Source organism: Balaenoptera physalus (genome assembly GCF_965194825.1).
Source record: "Balaenoptera physalus genome assembly, chromosome: 1".
Lineage (NCBI taxonomy): Eukaryota > Metazoa > Chordata > Mammalia > Artiodactyla > Balaenopteridae > Balaenoptera > Balaenoptera physalus.
Window position 1 is genome coordinate 58,999,041 of NC_138882.1, and position 23,555 is coordinate 59,022,595.

Here is a 23,555-nt window from a genome sequence, read left to right on the forward strand (position 1 = left end):
AGGGAGATATGTCACTGCTTCATCTTGACAGATGGTAGGCATCCTGAGAGGGCAGGGGGAGCTTGAAATCTAGGTAATCCCCTCATACTAAAAAAATCCAAACATTTTAAACGAATTAATCTCTATACAGAAAAGACAGAGATTCAAATCTGAATATTAAATCATTTAATTCTCAAACCACTCACATGCATAATGTTCTTTTACACAGTGTTAAAATAAAGAGGAAAATGTATTTTTATACAAACAGAATTTCAAGTATACATTAATAGACTTTTCAAATTACTAACCAAGTTGCTAAGATTTCATTCACATTGTTCTTAAAGCTGTTCAACGAGAAAGCTTTTGCTAAACTGCTTTAAATATGTTTATATAAACCCATATATTTTCACTTTCTCTGAATCTCCCTCCCCCAACCCCAGTCTCTGCCCACCCTCCTGCCCTCCCCCCTCCCCCGACACAACAGGGCTCCTGGGGCTCTAGGAGACATGCAACCCCACCAAGAACTATTGGCTTGTCATCAGGGGAAGGACAGAATCTACAGGAGGAGAGACTGAGAACGCCTGTCAAATTAAGGGAGAGAACAAATCTGATACTTAGAAACAACACAAATCAGGATCATATTTTGTAGCCTGTGATTCACTTGCCTTTTATTTAAAAAAAAAGTCTCAGCCTCCCACGAAACCACCCACAAGTTTCTGATAATTTGGTAGCTGAGAAAATAATTTAACATTGGGTATTTTCCCCCGTGAAACTTCTAAAATCAAGGTAGGCATTTTGAACTTTTTCATTTGGTTGTTTCTTTTTCCCTTTGGCTGGGGGTGGGGGGCAGCTTAAAAATGGTTGATTTCTGTGTTTACATTATGGAATTTAGTTAATTTCACGAGGTCCACCAAGAGTTCTCCCTCCTCAACTCTCCTCCTGAAGTAATCTGGCTTCAGGGTGAGGAACAGCCACTCTCCTTAGGAATTAAAGTGCATTTTTTCAGTAAAAGTGGGGTGGGGGGAGGTGTGGTTTACACTTAAGTGATAATGATTAAAAGAGGGTGGGGTGAGAGAAAGTCCTACTCCTATATATAGGTATTTATAGTTAAGGTCATAATAAAAACAGATATTCTCTAAGGAAATAAGATGTACAAACCCAGTCCAGCACCCTCAGAGGTGCAAGAGTGCTAGCCTGGCTCACCGACTTTTCTGAGGCATCTTTATTAATGGAGTAATCGCTTCAGATGAAAGACACAAACCTCAAATGTTAGCTTTTTCAAAGGGAAAAAACAGACAGGTAGGTTCTTCTAGTTAAAAACTCTATCTCATTCCCTTTCAGGGATAACAACATTTTAGAAATTGATTGTCTGTTTTAATATGAATCCTTGATTAACAAGTTGTGAAAAAATGTTAGATAAGTTTGTTGCTTAGAAATATTACGGTAGCCTTTAGAAACTCAGGATGAGGAGGCATAGTTGGTCCTTGCTATCAATAAATGTCAGCTGAGGGGAAGTTAAAATTTTCCTGTAATCTCTTTATTTGATAGCTACCACCAGAATCTTACTTTCTGTTTTCCTATAAATGCTTTACTATTTCTTGGGGGACAAACCCAAGAATTTTCCAAAGAGAAGTAAATGCTACATTATTAGCTGTATGAAGAAGTGATGAGAAGGGGGAAATTGTCCTGGATTCTGGCCTCTGAGTCCAGTGTGATCTGCTTTTCACAGTGACCAGTGGGAAGGCACAGTGCCAGGGACAGGTAGATGGGAGACAGCTGTCACCCACCATATAAGCACCATTGAGAACAGGTGGACAGATTTCTTTCAGACTATGTCCATCTGAAGGAAACCATATTTCGGCTACATTGACTTTTCTATCTTTGAACCCTCCGTCTTGTCTTTTCTTCTCAGAGACAGAGCATAAGTGGGTCCCACCTGAAATTATGAGAAGCCAGGATATCTAAGGGCAATCTAAGTGGCTTGCGGGATCTTATTAGTTCTCTGACCAGGGATTGAACCCAGGCCTTTGGCAGTGAAAGCGCCAAGGACCCACTAACCACTGGACCGCCAGGGAATTCCCTAAGTGCTCTTTCAACCTACTTCTCCCTTTACTCACTTATGCTGACGTGCCAAAAATTGAGAGTTCTGATTTTAAGATTTCTTAAAGGAGAAGCCATTGGTTCCTGACTGATCTGGCAGATCTATTTAAGTTCTGCTATTAGACCACAAAATAATTCAACAGGCTAAAACAGTGAACATAGACCATAGAGGATGAAAAGTTAACGGACTGAGACATTTCTTTTGCCTATAGTTTGGGAATGTTTTTCTTTTGTTGTGAAACTGCAGTCAGACCAGCTTTTGTTTCGCTCTTTCAGAAAGGATTTCTTAGAGGTTTAAGAGGAATCAGCAAGCCAATCAGTAGGACAGAAGAACTTGGCCGAACTTCACAGTCCTGATAGAAAATTCCTGATAGGGAATTTGTTTCATTACTGGTGTAAAATATAGTACAAGTTTCTCTCTCTCTATTTTTACCATTACTTCCCCCTCTTCCTCCTCTACTCTCCTTCCCCAAATCTTAAAATCCAGTGCGGTGTGATTTGCATAAAGTTCAACAGTGTTTCACAGTACTCCACCATGTTCCTCAGTATGAAAACCCTAATGGGCTACTCTCTGGATGCAAACAAGTCTCAAAGGCTATTGCTTTTCTATTCCACCCAATATAAGGAAGCCTTCACAAATCTTCTAAGGCATAGGAGGCATTTTTCTCTGACATTGCAGCATACACATGCTAAGCAAAGAGCCAGGCCTTAATGTTATTTTAATGAAATTTCATAGCCTGATGCTAATTCAGTCCTCTGCACTAGCAATTTTTCCTTCCACCCACTTTTTCTTCTCAAACACACCACTTATTTGAGATTTAAATTATCAATTATTTGTAGGCAATATATGAATGAAAATTTCTACAGTGCCGGCAGTCTCTCAGATGAGAGACTGCTCTATTTGAACTTGCTCTCAAACACAAATTTCTTTCATGAATTAGAAATCACTTGGTAGCTAATTAGTTGGAATGGTGGTTCTCACTTTTTTAAGGATAATCAAACAGTTCTCCCCTCCCCATTATCACGTGTGACGTTGCCATGGGCAGGTATCTTTATACCTGGGCAGGAGAAGGAAAGATATGACAACTCGTTTGGGAATTACTGGGTTAAGTCTTTGATATCCTGGAACAAAGATGCTGAAATGACTCACTTCACATTTCATGTAAAACTCAGAAATATTTACGCCTTAGCTAGTGCATTTAATTCACAAAGAAACATGGAAAAGTGAAAGTCACTTTACATCGAAATCCCACTTAGAAGACAGGCTAAGAAACAATCAAATACATCACCATCACCCCAGGAAGGGCCCTTCTTTTTCTTCATTAACTTTAACAATGCCACCTGCTTACTTTACAAATAAAAATCACCCTAGGTGGCTTGGGCTTGGCTCTCTTAATAAGTTCAAGCGCTCCATCTCAGCTAGCAGAGTTAAAAAAAATCTCCACTTAAATCACATATGCAAGGGAAAGAGGATTCTAGGGTGCAGACTTTGAAAATTTGTTTTGCTGACTTATGCATACTTTGGTATAGAGAGGAAACTGAGTGGATGGCAACATCCCTCTATTGAATTACTCCAAGGACAAATAAATGATCCGTTTTACCGCCTGAGCCTTGGCCCACTCTAAGTTTTAAACTCAGAGCCATGCCTGGGATACCAATAAAGGTATCTTATGACAAAAGAGAACCAGGTAGAGGTTATCCTGCCAAAGACCATTCAGGACTACCTAGAAAATGATTCTCAACCTTGGCTGCCCATTAAAATCATCTGAGGAGCTTTTAAAGCCCAGGTTGCACAGCAGGCCACTTAAACGTGAACGTCTAGAGGGGGCCCCGGGCATCAGTACTTTTTTAAATGCCCCAGGTGATTCTAATGTGCAGCCAAGATGGAGAACTACTTGTCTAGGTCAACTGGCTCTGTAACAGAAAGCATTAAGGTCACTGTTCACCCAAGCCAGACAGAAGAAAGATAAGACTCTATGCTTCCTCCCAGATTCATGGATTTAACATGCCTCAAACAAATTACCTAGGCATTTCTCACTTTTTTGTTTGTTTTGTATTTCAATAAATCACTTTGGCTGTAAAACAGGCTGCACTGCCGACAGTATATTACTGACTTAGTAAGACTGCACCTTAAGTATGTGTTTGTAGCAAAACAGCTGGGGACAGGCCTAGGCAAAAACTCTGGGCACACACAAAAGATAAGCCAGCAGGAGTTAATTCCTGAGTCTAGGATATTAGGAGCATGGCTTATAGGCTGACGATGATTCTATAGCTAGAAAAAAAATAGCTGTGGTGAATAGATTCACTTGATTTTACTGCCTATCTCCCTATAGCATTCAAACTGTATTCAGGCGAACGTTACGATATCAGTTGTCACCAATGAGTACTGCTTGTCTCATTTGGAATTTCACACTATACTGTCACTTGCCCTACCCAGTCACCAGGAAAGTAACTACTTATCAGCTAGTACCTAAAACACAGATGCCAACCTCTAAAAATCTGAAAATGGATCACTCTCTCATTTTCACTCCTAATCAGAGAATCCCTGTTTGCAATTACAACCAGCCAGTGCATTAGAAATGAAAAGGTGGAAAGCATCCGGGGATATTTCTGAAAAGGCCAGTAGTCCTTCCTCAGCTGTAACAAATGTTCAAACGGTAGGTAACCTGACTTGGCTCAGTGTACTTGTGCCCCAAACAGCAAATCAGTTGAGTGCTACAACTGCATTTAAAGATTAGGTGGCCTGCCTAGTGGCATTTTACTCCCGAAACTGAATTTCCTGACACCCACAACAGGCCATCCTGGCTATTTCAACAGTATTGGCATTAAAACCAGAAAAATCTCTCTTCGGAGTGTCTAAAAGCAAAACAGGTCATCCAAAAAACTGCATGCAAAACTGCAAGTTAAGATATTGGCAGAAGGCTCATTATCAGGAAACTGTGGTTGATATTCCAGTCCCCCAAAATGGACTGCAAATGGCCATTTAAAAATAAAAAAAACAACAACTCAGGATTCAAACAAAATTTTCACATCATTAAAAGGAGTTGAGTGCACCTTTAAAAACAACAGAAAGACTCCACTTCCACGGGGCTACTCTTGCCAAATAGAAGCCAGTGGATAAAAGCACTAAACCCAAGTGTTCTGACACTGTTTGATTTGGGCAACGAAACCAAACACTGACATCTGAACATGACAAGAAGTGAGATACTGCAGTCTCTATATTTTGGGTCTGGCTTTCCTTTGCTTGCTACAGAAAGCTACACTCTTTCTTCAGCCAAGTGCTCAGAGGTAGAGGAGCTGAAGCGAGTACAAGAGAATGGGGTGGATGGTGGCTGAGGAATCCAGCCTCCTGCCTAAGGGGCTACAGGGCAATCTTGGAATATTCTCAGTCTTTAATGGGAGGTAGAATTTTCTACACTGACTTATCTGCCTTCATCAGACACCTTTTTCTCACATACATACATAAAATCACATACACATAGCTGGCAACTCACAATGATATTGCAACTTGCAGCAACTGTACACCTAGCCCAACAGATACTTTCAATCTAAATTTTATATTATCCCCCAGCTTTTCTCAGGTAGATGCAAGCCAGATTTGTTCTTTTGAGATCCCTCCTTTTGCCAGGCTTCTAAACATACATTTCACTTTAACGCCTACATCTTTTGTCGCTGAAGAACAGCTGCACTAAGTGGGTGCAAAGTGTTATAACATCTTTATAAATAGAAAGTGCAAGAAACAATTTTCTTAGCCAAAATACAAACAAAGCAACTAAAAGCTCTCATAGCCTACTATGCCAAGAATTTGATTTTTATAATCAATGATACAGCTAACAAGATGCTTCTAAAGCTACCAAGGTCATAGTGGGTGAGTAAATATATTTATAAACATACATTTATGAAAAAAAGATATTAAGAAAATAGCCAAACTTCCCACAAAAGTTATTTGCATGAACTATCTTTAGTATACCACTCTGTGTTCAATGCACATGCATATACAATTGAATTATATTAGTGTTATTTTTATTGGCCCACTTTTCCAAAAAGAAAACAGGCTCATTTTTTAAAACTTCAAGTTACATGATTTAAAATCATTTTTGTAAAAATATCAAATACCATATAAATTCTAAATATCTTCTTTGCTATCTGGCTGATAGCCATTCTAGAGGTGGATTCCAGCCACACGTAGTGACTCCTGATTTAGCATCTTGGCTTCCAGAGGAAACACATTTTAAGCTTTGTTCCCTGTGTTGTAATTCTGTTTTTGCAGTGGTTCTTTAAGAACCACTGTAGTTAGGATTCTATTTATAGGAAACTCAGTAGATCATCTTCAAAAATGTCAAAACATCTGCTACAAGATATGCTAAAAGCAGAAATCTAAACCTTAAGGAATTTCTCAGGATGTGGTTATTAAATGGTTTAGACTTGTGATGCTGAAAAGAAAGAATAAGTATTTTGTCAATCTGCAGGTTCCCTTTCTTCTGACTTTGTTCTCTTTTTCAATTTGAGACCACAGTACAGTTGACCCTTGACCGACATGGGTTTGAACTGCATGGGTCCATTTATAGCCAGGTTTTTTTCAATAGTAAATACTACAGTACTACACCATCAGTGGTTGGTTGAATCCCTGGATGCAGAGGAACCACAGAAACGGAGGCCAACTATAAGTTATAGGGGGATTTTCCACTTGCAGAGGGTCGGCACCCTAACTCCCACATTGTTCAAGAAACAATTATACTTAGTTTTCGTGCAAACACCAGATGATTTCAAATTTAAGAGTCACAGAGAATCTAGAGGAGGGCCCAAAGAGCTGTAAGAAACCGAATGAGAGGCATCTTCATAGATTATCAAATATTTTTCAAGTGTCCAGTATTTTCACTGTAAGCATCTTTGCTGCAAACATTTTCACAGCATAACTAATTGGTCATAAGACAATTTTGCCACAAAAGATAAAATAACTGGATGACAGTTTTTGGTTTGATAGTTTGGTTTCGACTGGCATTTCTCCCAGTTAGCAACATTACTGATGCCTTTATTGAGCTGACAGATAATGATGATTTGCTCCAAGAGTTGGTTTCTTATTTTGAAACACTACATTGGAGGATAAAGAGGCCAAAAGCCTCAAAGGTGCAGAGTTGAACCCACATTTCCCACAGAACTTTGGAAAGTCTATGAATGGACATATGACAAAATGCCAAGAACAAACAACAGTGCAGAGGCTTTCACAATGCAATACAAAGCTTGGCTACAAATATGCATCCTGGTATTTGGAAACTGATATCTCTCTTAATGAAGGAAGAAATTTAAGCAAAAAGAAAAAGCACAATGCTGAATGAGGAGATGAATCAACAAGCCAAAAAAAAAAAAAAAAGTATAAAATACTAAGAATGAAAGACCTGGAAGACAAGTGCTTAGGTACAACACACAAAATCAGTTATTTGTGCAGGATTGCCATGAATCTACACACATTTTAGAGGTATTCAAATATTTTGTATTTTGCAATAAAGTTTTTTAAATTTTGTTATTCATGCTTCATTATGTCCTTTTTAATGTCCCTCTTTTATTTTTTATTTTATCTTTTATGGCAAAATTGCCTTACAGCGAATTAGTTATAAGGTGAAAATGCTTGCAGCAAAGTTGACTATGGCAAAGATGGTTCTAGCAAAAGTACCTAGAACCAGTTTTTCATTCCCTGGGAGTATATTTTCAAAGGCTTCTCTGTCACAAAGAGCAGACTTTGAGGGTACAGCAGAGTGGAAATATGGATAAAAAAGAAAATGTTAAGACTATTTTATTTTTATTCATCAAAATTTGCCCCAATCATTATATGATAAAATCTAATTAATCCTGATGCCTAAATGACTCAAACATTCCAACCCTGGTTATTCAACTACAAATGCCGAAGTCTTTCTTTTCTCTTCCCGGCATTTTCTAGAGTCCTAAATTAAGTCTTCAGCCCTGAGTACCCCTTTTATATCCTGTATTTGTAATTCCTGAGGCCTGACCGGGGAACAGAGATCTCTTCACTATATGATAACTGGGGATGACCAGCAAGAAGCCCTCACAACTAATTCTCTAGGAAACCACTATACATGGAATGGATAGATAATACCAAACCTTTCTTCTCTTAGAAAGTGTATTCATTTGGGGATGATCATTTTTAGAGCAGAATCCATTCTCTGCCATTATTCCTTCTGAAGGCAATAAAAGTCCATTTATAAGCCAGCAGGAATTTAAATAAAGCGTCCTAAATTTGACAAGTCTAACCAAAAATTGTAAAAATTCAATGATTTGTTATTCTATATAACAGAAGCTGATAGCAACTGATAATTTTAAAAGATTAACAACTATAAAACTGGGCAACGGATTTTCCCATATGGAAGGTAATATAAATGGAATGAACCTATTCTCCTAGCACAAATTTGTGCCAGAGGTGGTATGGTGGCAGTAAAGATGTGTAGGATATGTAGGCAAAACTTGCAATCATCTCAAGAATATAATCCATCCAGCCACTCAATAGAAACTCCTGTTGAAAACAGATTTAGCAGCCATATAAATTTTCCATACCACAGGAGTTTTTGCCTATTTGTAAATTAAATACAGCTGACATCTCTAATAAATCAAGGTCTGTAACAGCAAGCTTTTTATTCCCTCTAGAGTATTTCTGGTTTAGCATAGACAGTTACTGTGGCTTCACAGGAAAACAAAAAACAAACGGCAAATGCTCACAATTTGGAACTTGGAACAAAAGAAAATATGGAAATTTTGCTATAATATAAATGAAACTCAGGGGGTGGGAAGCTAAAGAAATCTGTTCCAGGTATTTGTCTCATTCTCCTTCTAGCTCCTTTACTGACCCATGGTAGATTTAAGAAATGGTTTCTATGGCACAAACAACTGACCTAAATCAACACACAAGAGTTAAGACAAATCAAAAAAACCTAATGCTACCTATAACAGATTAAATTTGGCCCCAAATCCTTGACACATCTTCGATCAAGTGGTAAGGTATTTCCTCTCCCCTTGAATCTGGGCTGACCAGTGACTTCTTTGACCAATAGTGTATGGTGATGACTCTATGATAGCTCTGGGCCTGGCCTTGAAGAGGACTGGCATCCTCTGCCCAGCCTCTTGGAGGCCTGAGCTGCCATTTCATAACTCTGACTGCTATGATGGAGAGATCAGATACAGAGTCCCTGAGACTCCAGAGAGGGAGAGGAGGCCTGCTGGGCCTAATCTTCTAGCCCTCCCTACCAAGGTGTCAGGAATGTGAGATCATCTTGGACACTCCTGACCAGTCCAACCACCTGCTGAATACTACCAGGTGACCTGAGTTGTCACCACAGGGAGCAAGAAGTTGCCTAGACTAGCCTTTCCTGAATTTCTGATTCACAACATCATGCGATATATAACGTAGTTGCTGTTTTATGTCACTAAGGTTTAGGATAGTTCATTACACAGCAATAGATAACTGGAATGCTATCTTTCAATTTTTGCCTTGGTAGTAACTCAATCATTCACAATTAGAACTACCAAATGGGTGACTCCCCTAAATTGGTGGGCAATATCCCCAGAACATATTCATCATTCAACATCTGCTCAGAGGTCAACTGCTTTATCTCGTGAAGAAATCTTCCAATCACTTATTCCTGAATTAAAAGTTCACTAAAAGCAGTGCTGTTACTGGCTATTGTATATTCTAGTTCACTCCAACACTTATAAGTAAACAGAGTTAACAGGACGTACTGGAGATAGCCTGGGCTTTGGAATCAGATTGGTAAATATTGGCTCTGCAATTTATCCATTGTGTAATCTTGGGCTCAACAGTTTCCTCATCTATAAAATGTAGTATAATTACACCTATTAAAGGCAACATAGTCTACTAAGAATGTCAAGTGTAGTGAAAGACTGCCTAGGTCAACCTCTCTGTATCTCCGTTTCTTTCTCTCTAAAGTGAGGATAATAACAGTATCTACCCTAATGGGATTGTCATAAGGATTAGATGAGTTAACGTGAGGCACACAGAACTGTGCCTAACACACAGTAAACACTTAAAGTCAGCTATTTTTAGTTACTACCATTACTACCTCATAGGATTATTTTGACAATGTACTGCAATTATGTCTCTAAAGCACTTAGTATGGTTAATTCTGTCCCCTTCTTTTTGATCTTTTATCTCTGTAGTGAAAAGTGCAGGCTTTTAAAAGTATACACCAGCCTCTAACCAAGTGGGTTTAGGACTCTCAAGTATAGGAAGCCACATCTAAACTATGTCTAAAATCAATTTTGTTATACAATTTCCAAGCAGATTGTCTGGTACCAAAAATTACTTAATGGAACAAAAATTTACTTAATGGAACAGATTCTCCTGTATGCTACCTACCATTTAAGATAAGTGATTTCATAGAATAGGGAACATTTTCCTATGAGATACATACTTTGACTTCCAGCATTATGGATTAATTGAGATTCTAAAATTCACAGTATATTAAATTGTGTTGTTGGTCATATGAGATACTGAACAAATATCTCTCTTAACTGGGTGGTGAATTCTAGCTTCCTTAACAGGACTTACTGAGTAGACATGAAAAAAGCAAGCATTAGAGAAGTGTTTTTTTGGTTTTTTTTCCCTAAACTGCTCTGCCTTTGTAACTAAGCTTGGCGCTTAAAGCTTCCACTATTTGAGCTAATGGACCTTTCTTAATTATGTTACTATGGGAGGTATTTATTATACAGATAATGGGGAAGATGTAAGATAAGAAATCTATTTATCTTATATATGCACGCTCTGTGAACATAATGTATATTTCAGGTAATATTTGCCTTCTACGTCATTGCTGTTCCTCACAATTGAGGGAAAAGATAGTCTGCCTACACAACAAAACTGGATAGTCTGTACAGATATCTTGCAGGTTTTGATATCACAGTTCCTATCAACAATTACATCCTTTGGAATGTAATTAAGTCAGGTTTGAAAGTACTCAAAATATCCAACTTTGGCTTGTCCTGAGCAAGAAAACATACTTAATGCAAAGTAAAAAGACTGGCCCTGGGAAAAGCACCACTTAAGAATAAGAGTGAAAACAGACACTAAAAAGCAAAGGAGGCAAAGCAACATAAGACTGATAATTATCAAAGAAGTCATAATGCTTGGCAAACTCCATTGTTTTCAACAGATTCGTATTTAAATGACATCTATCACCAAGACCTCAAATGGTGGTGGATGCAGATGATTCACTGGGCTACCTAAATACAATTTCTTTCGCAAGTCCTCTACCCCAGATTAATCAGAATCCCAAATTAACCAGAAAAGCAGCACTCCAAAGTCTCAAGAACTATTACTATAAGTGCTCTAAGACAAGGCAGATATCACCTATGCAAATATTCTGGAACCTTCTAGATGAAGATTATCTATGACTTGGAGGGCGTAACATATAAAACCTACTAATATCCAACTTAGAAAAAAGGCAACTTTAAGAATAAAATGCCTACTGAAGAGGTGCCGTATATGCGGCTAGGTCACTCATCCAAACTTCGTATGTCTTGGTAGAGCTCACAACAAAGTAAGAATCAAATCCACTGTATTGTATCAGCATGGCCTAGAACACTTTGCCCAGATAAATTTACCTCAGAAGTCCACGTATTGTTTCCAAATGGGGAGCAATTATATTCTCCTCTTGCAAGGAATTCTGTTTATTATCATCCTAACATTTTCCATTTTTTCCAGATCTGGCATAAATAAGCTATTTGAACAGTAAGAATGAACATTCACAAATCGAATACATAATGGCCCATTACAGATTTAGAAGAATTACAAACAATAACAGAAATTGGAAGGTAGGTCTAAAAAGAACTTTAAATCTTCAGATGTTTCATTATGTTTTAAAACATTGACTTAAAAAAAAAAAAAAAAGGAAGATTTTGGCTTTTTACTATTCCACATGGAACAGAGTGAGTTTACTTGAGAAAATGAAGATTTATAGTAAAGGAAATGGGTAGAGGTTTCTAATCTAGAAAAACAGTACTTTGGATAAGAATCAAACCACTTATTCATAACAGAAATTAATTTTTAATACTAGTGGGAATAAATTCATTCTTGCCATCATCATCATTATGTTAACTAGAGAAATGGCAAAACACTTATAAAAACATTACTTTTTTTACAGTACTTTATGTAAACATGGTATTCATTTAACCCTACATTATTATGCATGGGAATTATTTTAAAAAATTACTTTCTTAAATCTGTAATTACCATCCTAAACTTTAATGCACCTTTAAGGCAAGGACAAATCATAAGGCCTACCCTAAATGCTTTAAAGCAATGGGATTCAAGAAGGAGCACAAATGAGACAAGGATCTAGAAAAAGATGGCAACCTCTTTCAAGAAACTGATGCATATATGGCAGTATGAATTTAAAACCTCAACCAAACTATTATTATAAAGGCAAAATGGCAAGAGTGACAAATTGAGAGGCAGTGGTGTAATTCTTTCAAATCTAATTCTGGACTTGGCAAACTTTTGTTTTCAAGCTTTGCAGGCCATGTGGTCTCTGTCAAAGTACTCAACTTTGCCACTATTGCAGAAAGTAGCCATAAACAATACCTAAATGAATAGGTGTGGATCTATTCCACTATCACTTTCTTTACACATACAGGTGATCCTCAGGATTTGGCCTGGGGGCTATGGTTTGCTGAACCTTGATCTAATTCCTAAATCCTAGAGATATACTTTGCTAAGGGGCATCCTCTCAAATTAAGGGATTTACCTGGTTTAATTGCTAGTTGTCCCTTCTCTAAATCTCAGCAACCAAAATACTGAATGAGTAAGTATACAGATAAGGAGAACATCTGAGGAAGAGAAAAAAAAAACACATCTGTTGCAGCTGAAAAAATAAAAACTTCCAAGATTCCAACTCCTTCCTGATTAAACGCCTTTGCACTATGACTAAGAAGACTTTTATCTTTGTTCAATTTAATTTCCTTTCCATTACCCACTGCTTTCATTTCTTTAAATTAGATCTTCCAGTCAAATAAAATGTCGTTTTTACCAGTTAAAACAAAATTAGTGTTAAGTATCAGCTAAAACTTTTCAAAAGTTATTTCTTGACTAAAGACTATTCAGCTATTAAGGATGAAGTTCACTATTTCACTCTTCCATCAAACCACTTCCAACCAAGGCCTGATTTCAACTATGAAGTTAGTAGGAAAATGGTTTATTTCTATTGTCAGGCCATCTTTGGAAAACCCTGTTTCAATGATGTAGGGGGAACTGGAAACATTAAAACAAAAAACAAAAAATAACAAGAAAACTTCCCTTAACTGCTATCTCCCTTCTTTTCCAATTTTTATCCTTCAGGAACGAATTTACTTTTACACATTCAAGATTAGATTTGACCCTCTAGTATAACGGATAGCTTGGGGGTAGTTTGCAACTCACATAAAGTAAAATTCAACTCAGTTCAGAGGTAAATATGGTTCTGAGTAAAGAGAGAACAAGTCATTAGAAAGAGCCTCCTGCCTAAGTACAGTATTACCGTTCATGCCAATGCCATATTTTAAACTGGTATCAGAGTTCTGAGAGAGAATAAAAGGTACCTCTTAGAATGAAAGCAGATTAATATATTGTCATCCCTCTCCTTTTGCTGAGAATATTGGGTAGCTCCTTTGCTATTAAGTGCTACTCAATAAATGAAAAACAGTCCCAGTGTTTGCTATTTCATGGCATTAAGGTACTTAATGATGATTTAGCTCTCACTGCTAATGCTGTTCCCTTCATAAGGTGACACGTGCAAGTTAAAATTTGGTAATGAGTTTTCAGCATTAGCTAAAGTCCATTTAGTACATCCTTAAGAGAGGTATCCTCTGTGCACACACCTTTATAGCTATTCATTAAGGTAGATAGAACACTACGAACTCCTATGACCCTACAGTGATGTTAGCTAAGAACTAGGACAATGTCACAGTGAACCTGGATAACAATCTTGGATAGTTATTTAGAATAATATCTCTTCTAACTAAAACGGGGAAACTGCTTTCAGATACTTAAATTTGTTTAAAAGTTAGGCTGGCTTGAATTTTCATGAATTTCATAGCTCTGCACTAGGCCAGTTAATAGGAGAACCAGCAAACATGATTGTGCTGATGTGGTCCTAGATGACCGAGAAGCACTCTATTCACAGTACAGATACAGCAAAAACCTATCAGCAGTGAACAAAAAGGGAGGGGGAACCCATCAAACACTCATAGCATCTCCACGTCGATCAGACAGTCCCTACTTCATTTAAAATGTTTGTTGCTAACCCTGGATGGAGTACTGACAAATGCTGCAAAGTTTCTCTTTACAGAAATTACTGCACCTCACTTTTACAATTTGGTAATAGTTTAAATAGCTCTATTTTCTCAAATAACATCTAAGAAATTAACAAAGCAATAAAGAACTTTCCAGCATAATACTTCTGAAAAGTAGGATGGACTTAACAATTTTTTGGTAGGCTTAAAAGCTCCCTCTAAAGCAGCATATTCTGTACCTCTCACCTCCCTGCCTATTTAGTAATGGCAAAATCTGTCCACTGAAAGCCTTGGCTACCAGCTGAAATGTTTCCTTAAAGATTTCAGTCCAATTTCAAATCTACTTTTTCTATGCCACAGAGCATAGCTGGTCCCTAAGACGGCCCTAGGCGACAGTTTTCACCCTATCATGCTGTTGCCCATCTAAAGAGGAGAAGGCCATAGTCTATGTCTTCTGAAGACAAAATACGGCTTCAACATAATGTTTAAGGGCAGGCTCTAATCAAGTGGTAGCATTATTACATTCCTATTAAAAGATGCATTCTGTTTTTCCAGAAGAAAAAATAACCATTCATTAGTGATATGGTGCAGCTGTATATACATGTACAGGTCTCAGACTGCTTAAGAATTACCCTTTGCATTCTGACTCCCTATCATCGAAGCACCGCCATTCCTTCCTACCCACTTCTTCACATACCCAAAGCAGTCTCAGGGAGGCAGCACACTGCTAACGCTCTCACAAGTGGCTCACCCCCAGCCCAGGCATGACCGGCCCCTCTCCCAAATCTCTTTTACAATCATCTATGCCCCCGCACCGAAACAATTTCCTAAACCACTACATATTTAAATACTCTTTAAAAAATTAGTGATCAATTAAGAGAAGCTAGAGATTCTTCTCTTTTCTATTGGCACTGTAACTTGTAAGCATCTACTTGCCTGCATCCCTTAATAAGCCTCCTTCATTCTCTGCATGCAAGACAGGGCATCTAAAGCGCTACATGTTTGGTGAATTCTTTCTGACTCTCACTGCTCGATTAAGGATCTCAGAAATACCCAGAACTACCAAAAAGGTCCCTTGAAGTTTTAAAAATCTTAGGAATGATTAAGTAACCAAACCTGATCAAAATCGATCCCTTGATCAATTTATTGCAACATGATTGTGCATGATGTTTTCTGGTAAATGCCCTGTAGTGTATTATTAAAAAGCAAAGCTCTTGGAGTCACCAGCAATATGCTGATGGTTGGTTTACGAATTACTAAGTTTGCAGACGCAAGACATGGATTTAGTGAGGTTCTTCTATTGGAGTGAAAATATAAACTATCACAAATGTAGAAGGAAATGGAATTGTAGTTGCAGTAAGAAGCATAGTGTTGAATTTCTACAACCACAATATTGCAGAAAAAAAGGTGTTTAAAATGTCATATAAAAGTTATCAAATATGGAGACCTGTGGATTTAAAAATACAATCCAGGCTCACTTCACTGTAAAGTGACATTTTTGATGCATAATATTGCTGTTATGTGAAGCTAGGAGCCAAAGAGACTGGATGAAACTTTGGTAGTCAGCCTTACACGTTAATTCATCTGGACTAGAGCCATTTCCTAACACCTGAAGATGTATAAGCACTATGGCTTACAAATACCAACCAGGAAGTTGCAGTACGGCTGGCTCTGTGCTGTTCGATAACTGCAGAACAAAAACACTTCCTTCCTTGCTCCCCCCTTCCTCAACACAACACCCAGGCCACCAAGTGCAGAACTACCTACTGCAAACACTTCGCTGCTCATTTCACTTCCAGGTGCCTGAAGTGCTTCAGGTGATGCTGCCCATTAGAATACTGCTCCACGATGGCTGCACACGTGAAACAGTCAGGCAAAGTATCAGACGCCTTGTCAGGGCAAACATTAATCTAACCTTTCAAAACAAAAAGAACCACCGGGATTCTTTTTTTTTTTTTTTTTTTTCTTCTTGAGATATGAAACTGCGTGTTCTGGCAGGGAAGGAAGGAGAGAAATTCCCCCTCATCACCACCATCATGATTACTTCCTTCTCTCTTGTGGCTGGCTGGTTCAGATGACCAAGGCTCCTGCTTCATTTTTCAGATCTGGGCAATTACAGCCACCAGGGTGATATGGACCAAAGTACAGTGTTCAAACATGACTGGTAGATAAATGGTCATTTATCATTGTTTTGTTAAAAAAAAATTTTTTTTTTATAAAGTTAACAAACCAAGGCTGTTGATCCCTGAATTAGAAAGCTGATTTGCTTGATTATTTTCCAAAGTGTGAGGTGGGAAGAAAGAGGGGAAGAGCCTCTAATGCTTTTGTGTATGTTGCTGATACAACATCTTGCTAACATCTTCTGATCTGGTGTTGTGGCATTTTGTGAATGTAAGTACCAGCCCATGGCCCTGATGCTGGTTACTTACGGCCCAAAGGGGAAGAAGGTCTGCCCCCCTCCTTGCTGTTTCAGTCTGGCCCAGTAGTGGACACAGAGCCCTGGGCAGTTTCCCCAGAAGCAACTGTCTCTTCTTGTGAAGGTGACTCTTCCTCGGCTTGTCCCCGAGATGTGACAGTTGTTTCAGGGGAGATGCTATGAGGCCCCTCCAGGGGTATACAGCCAGGGTGGTTTTTGCGAAAGTGCTGATTCAAGATGGCCTGGAAGGGGAAACTTTTGCCACAAACATGACAGTGAAAGGGCTTGTTGCCTGTGTGCTTGCGGATGTGATACTCCAGCTGATCTTTCCGGGTATATTTCTTGCCACACATGCGGCAGACGAATGGTGTAATTCCCATGTGCAGGCGCATGTGGCGGTCCAGGCTCCCCTTCTGGTTGAAAGATTTGGCGCAGTAGATACAGGTGAGACGGGGGTTGTACCGGAACCACCGCTCAGATACTTCCTGCTCTCGGAGATACTCCACATAGCCACTTACTCCCATCATTGCTGACTCTTCTACCTGTACCAGGTGAGGACAATAAGAAAGAATATATATTATTAAGTATATATAGTAAAAGACATCAAATCTATTTTTACTTCTGTTACTAAGCTATATGCTTATTTTTTGTAGCGATCCAAATAGGAAATTAATTACTACGAAAAAGTAAAGATGTTAAGATAGAAATTAAACAACAAAAAAATCGAGGCCACTCTACTCCATTACCATAAAAGAAGAGGACAGCTGAGTTACTTTCTGGCTGAAAAACTGCATGCTTATTAAACCCCTGCTGAATGTTTAATTTACGGTGAAAGGAGAATCTAAGCCCACTCATACCGTCCATTTGGACTCTAATTTGCAATTATAGTCTAGACAATCAGGTAGGTACTTAGGCAACGTTGGTCCAACAGAACTTTCTGTGATGATGGAAATACTTGATAATCCGCACCACCTAATACAGTTGCCACCAGGCATATGTGGCTATTAAGCATGTGTAATATGCTAGTGTGACTGAGGAACTGAATTTTTCATTTTAATTGCTTTCACTTAACTAAAATTTAAATTTAAATAGCCACATGTGGCATGGCTAATGGCTACTATATCTGACAGTACAGAATACATTATGGCAAGCACATTATAAATCATATTTATGGCATTATCATTAATACCAAAATTTAACCCAACAGTAACTAGCTTTATAAAAATGTATATAATTCGTAGGTGACAGTATTCCTTTTTACCCAAAAATATTTTAGTACCACACCAACATATTTTCTTCATTCTAAAGACTAACAAAAGTTTAACTGACCTCAGAGAATATTGGCAAAAGAGCTGGGAAAGGAAACTAGGCTGAGATATGAACTTACTAACTTGGTTATTCCCTCCTATAACCTCTTCACAATTTGATACTCAGTAAGTATTTACTGAGTGACCATTGTCCGCCAAATACAATGACAGGTGCCACAGAGAAAGAAGTACAAGACTTGGTTTCTGGGACCTCCCTGCTGGCGCCGTGGATAAGACTCCACACTCCCAATGCAGGGGGCCCAGGTTCAATCCCTGGTCAGGGAACTAGATCCAACACACATGCTGCAACTAAGAGTTTGCATGTCACAACTAAGGAGCCAGCCTGCTGCAACTAAGGAGCCGCCAAGCCACAGCTAAGGAGCTCTGGAGCTGCAACTAAGACCTGGCACAACCAAAATAAATAAATAAGTATTAAAAAAAAAAAGTCACACACACAAAAAAAGACTTGGTTTCTGATTTTGCCCTCTGAACAAAAAGATAAAACTTCTGAACAAAAAGCAGACAAAACAAAGAGAAGTAGGAGAAATACATATTCCTAATGATGTTGCTAATTCACTTTTCAAACCGTTTATAGTAAAGGTAAGTGTCCTTAAAATACACTGCACAGAAGTATTATCATCTAATTTTACATACCTATTATTTGTAATGGTTTGATTTAAACAGATTATTAAAAGTAAAGAGAGGGCTTCCCTGGTGGCACAGTGGTTAAGAATCTGCCTGCCAATGCAGGGGACACAGGTTCGAGCCCTGGTCCGGGAAGATCCCACATGCTGTGGAGCAACTAAGCCTGTGCGCAACTACTGCGCTCTAGAGCCTGCGAGCCACAACTACTGAGCCTGCGCTCTAGAGCCCGCAAGCCACAACCACTGAGCCCACGTGCCACAACTACTGAAGCCTGCGTGCCTAGAGCCTGTGCTCCTCAACAAGAGAAGCCACAACAATGAGAAGCCCACACACTGCAACGAAGAGTAGCCCCCGCTCACCGCAAGTAGAGAAAGCCCACGCGAAGCAATGAAGACCCAACACAGCCAAAAATAAATAAATAAATTTATTAAAAAAAAAATTTCTGATTTATTTAGCCTGCTGACTTCTGAAGTCCTTGTGTGCGTGGGTGTATATAGCACATGTTTTATGTATAATGTTTTGAGTAAAAAGCTTATATACAGGGCTTCCCTGGTGGCGCAGTGGTTGAGAATCTGCCTGCTAATGCAGGGGACACGGGTTCGAGCCCTGGTCTGGGAAGATCCCACATGCCACGGAGCAACTGGGCCCGTGAGCCACAGCTGCTGAGCCTGCGCGTCTGGAGCCTGTGCTCCGCAACAAGAGAGGCCGCGATAGTGAGAGGCCCGCGCACCGCGATGAAGAGTGGCCCCCGCTTGCCACAACTAGAGAAAGCCCTCGCACAGCAACGAAGACCCAACACAGCCAAAAAAGAAATAAAATAAATAAATAAAGTAGCTATTAATTAAAAAAAAAAAAAGCTTATATACACATACATACACACACACAAAAATATATAGGGGCTTCCCTGGTGGTCCAGTGGTTAAGATTCTGTGCTTCCACTGCAGGGGGCATGGGTTCAAGCCCTGGTCAGGGAACTAAGATCCTACATGATGTGCAGCGCGGCCAAAAAAACACACACACACAAATATATATGAGCATTTTATTTATTTATTTATTTTTTGGCCACACAGCATGTGGGATCTTAGTTCCCTGACCAGGGATGGAACCCGTGCCCCCTGCATTGGAAGCACAAAGTCTTAACCACTGGACCGCTAGGGAAGTCCCTATATAAGCATTTTAAATATATAGGAGAAAATTCCATACGTGTAGCAGAGGTAAAGTACAATGCAAAGAGGAGAATATGTAAAAGTTGACTCTGGATTAACTGGAGAAAAATGAATCTAATTAGCAAATAATCTTATACCCTTTTCTTGAATATCTAAAAATGTGTATTGTCTCCTTTCACATGTTAGCTAACAATGCTCTTCAGTATTTCCAACAGAATAGAGGTGGTTCTCAGCAGGTTTGGGAAGCAGTATGTGAGGTCAAGCATTGAATGGTAAGGCTTTAGATGATTTCTCATTTATTTCATATAACATTTCTTCCTGCTCCAATTCCCTGGATAATCAAAACTGAACTCACATAAAGAATGAGGTACTGGGACCTCCCTGGTGGTGCAGTGGTTAAGAATCCACCAGCTAATACAGGGGACATGGGTTCGATCCCTGGCCCGGGAAAATCCCACATGCTGTGGAGCAACTAAGCCCTTGCACCACAACTACTGAGCCTGCGCTCTAAAGCCCGCAAACCACAACCACTGAGCCTGTGTGCTGCAACTCCTGAAGCCTGTGCGCCTAGAGCCTGTGCTCCGCAACAAGAGAAGCCACCGAAACGAGAAGCCTGCGCACCACAAGGAAGAGTAGGCCCCACTCACCACAGCTAGAGAAAGCCTGCGCGCAGCAACGATGACCCAACACAGCCAAAAAAAAAAAAAAAGAATGAGGGATTATCCCACTAATCGGTCCTGGGTGACCATGGGCAGAGCATAGAATAACTTCTCTGAGGCTTAGTTTCCCCATCCATAAAATAAAAATGTTAGACTATGTTTTGCCAATTCCATTGGATTCTCATGGGAATCAAATATAATAATACCTTGAGATATCCCTGAATGCCTGATGTTATACTTTACAGCAATGAAGGGTGCTGGAAATTGGGTTCAAACCTGCATCCTACTTATTGTTCGACTTTGAGCAAGTTATTTAACTACTCTGTGTGTCAGCTTCTTCATCTGTAAAATGAATATAATAATAGCATCTACCTTATAGGTTGCTATGAGCATTGAATGAAAGTGCTTAATGTAGCTCAATAAATGTTAGCTATTATTAAACATTACAAAAATTCACAATATTATTCATAATCTTGAGGATACCAATTCCCTAAAAAAAACTGCCTAACTTTAAGGAAAACAATGTCATAGCAGTATTATCCAAAAACAGAAAGTAAATGTATTTTAGTTATCTGTCATGAACCATAATCAGAAAACTCACACATTATGATCAATTTCACCTAAAAATTATTGCAATAAAATTGCAATAAAAGAGCAAATGAGCATAAAATGTAGATTAGGTCCTTGTCAAAGGTAACAATGTATCTTTGGTAGTTTTATTCCTTTATACTCAAAAAAAGAAGCAAGGACAGAAATGGCTGCTTCCTGGTTCTCTCTGTCACGAAGAAGTGGATCATTTCACTTCTCCCAGTTGGCAATTCCCTACCAGATTGTGAACTCTGTAAGCACAGGGATAATTCTATATTGCCGAATATGCCAGAACTTGACAGTGCCTGATATGTAGCTGGTGTTCAAAAACTATTTTTTAAATGAATTATTCCATACAATGAGTAAATTCCATATAAATGAATGCTTCCCATATTTTCTAAAACAAATACCAGTCTAGATTCTTGACATGGCCTTCACTGCTGTCCACAATCCTAACCTTCACTTACTAATCAGAGACTAAAAGAACTGAAGGGACTTATCTGATTGGTTCACTAATTTTATTTAAATATCTCCCAAACTGAGGACTTCACAGGGAACTAAATAATTCCTTATTTAGTAGTTGTCTCTTTATTGGGCACCTACTCAGTAATCTTAGCTACTCAGAACTACTTAGAGGTAAAACAACTCCCATTTAGTGGGCACCTGATAAGACAACGTCAGACACTAAGATTAGAAAATGTGGGCTCTGCTCTCAAGGAGATTTCAATCTAGAAGGAGACAAATTAATGTAAATAAGAAAAGAATAATTTATATGAGTCGGTAGAGAATTAGGAAAAAATTACACGGTACCATGTGTAAATGCTACAGTGGTTTAAGAAGGGGAGATCAAAGAGGACTAGGCTGGTTAGGACAGATGGAACTAGGCGTTAGGCCTTGCGTGGACTCAGACACCTGGGAAGGACAGAGTATTCCAGACTCAGGGTGCAGACACAGAAGTCTGATGGAGTTCTGAGGCACAAAGTCTGCCTGTTTGGGACAGTTAATGCTGATGAATGGTGGGAAAAGCTGGGTTAGAAAGATTATAAATTACTTGCAAAATGAGACCAAGTATCTTAACCTTCATGTGGTAGAAAAAGGAAAAAGCCGTAGAATATTTCGAATAAAGGAGTGACCTTAAGTATTCTGTTCCAGTTAAATCACCCTTATAATCAGGAAGCTCTTCAAGCCTACCAAAATTTGTTTTTACTACAACATAAGTCCATGTCCTGTTTTGGTTCTATGTGGTGGGAAAAAAATAACTGGTGAATAGACTCGTCCTAATAAACTTTCCATGTTAAGGCAGCGGTCCCCAACCTTTTTGGCACCAGGAACCGGTTTCATGGAAGACAATTTTTCCACTGACAATGGGGAGCGGCAGATGAAGCTTCACTTGCTCGCCGCTCACCTCCTGCTGTGCAGCCCGGTTCCTAACAGGCCACAGGACGCTACCAGTCCGAGGCCCGGGGGGTGGGGACCCCTATGTTAAGGCATATATTAACTCATCTCTTAATAGCAATTCCAGACAATACTACTTATCTCCTATTTCTTTACAGCCTGTCCTTCTGCTTCAGTCAGTAAACAACCTTGCAGAATTCCAATTTTTGTCCCTATCCTAACTATACGTGGAATAAGTCATCTCTGACTACTTTAAAAACCACACTTAAACTCTCCTGAGTAACACTTTCCTTAGGTGGATATTGATTCCTGTAACTGCCTTTTAAGCACTCCTACTCCCACAACACAGTTACTTAAGTCTATATAGTCTTATCTACATGTGCTTTGTGTATCTGTTAGTCTGTCTTATGCCCACATTCAGTTGTAAGGTCTGTCTCATTGCTGTATTTATTTTCACAATAGTTACCGTCACATAGGTCACAGAGTCATCACATTTCATTTGAAAGATGAAAAGAAGGGCCCTAATAATATGAGTAAACTTACTTTTCCTCCAAGCTCCTAACACTTTCTCTCACACCTTACTAAAACTAAAAAATTCTCCTATAATGGTTGCAGTTCCTTTTCTGATACCAAACAGCATGATAATATACAAGTAAATACAGTTTATAACAATGTCTTACTGCTGTTACTATACTATATACACAATAAACATCTAGTGGTTTAGATAAAAATTAAACAAGATACTATCAGTACAGTGCAGAAGATAAAAAATTAGCTACGCAATCTTAATCCACCAGTGTTTCCTTTTAAAGGGCTACAGTGTTTACAATTAATTGTGTTCTACTTGGTGAGTTCACCAACTTTTTAAAAATCAATCTTCAATGATAGACACCTGTGAGAAAAAATAAACAAAATTATCAACCAACTACATACTTATACTACTTGCTAAAAAGAGTTGCAAATAAAATAGAAGACATCATTCCTATCCTTTCTAGAACATTTTAGTCTA

At 38.8% G+C, this 23,555-nt stretch overlaps 1 protein-coding gene across 5 annotated transcripts in view; it reads right to left on the bottom strand.

Moving 5' to 3' along the window:
• Positions 1-150: 150 nt before the first annotated feature.
• ZBTB37 (zinc finger and BTB domain containing 37) overlaps positions 151-23,555 on the bottom strand; it is a 28,284-nt gene continuing 4,879 nt past the window's right edge. For 4 of the 5 annotated variants that reach the window (XM_082438298.1, XM_082438297.1, XM_082438300.1 and 1 more), the window contains one exon: positions 151-17,328. In XM_082438298.1, the coding sequence (XP_082294424.1) occupies positions 16,840-17,328 (489 nt within the window). In that variant the 3' untranslated portion in view covers positions 151-16,839. Of the gene's footprint in view, positions 23,439-23,555 lie in introns of all 5 variants that reach the window. The other variant, XM_082438301.1, reaches the window with a different exon arrangement.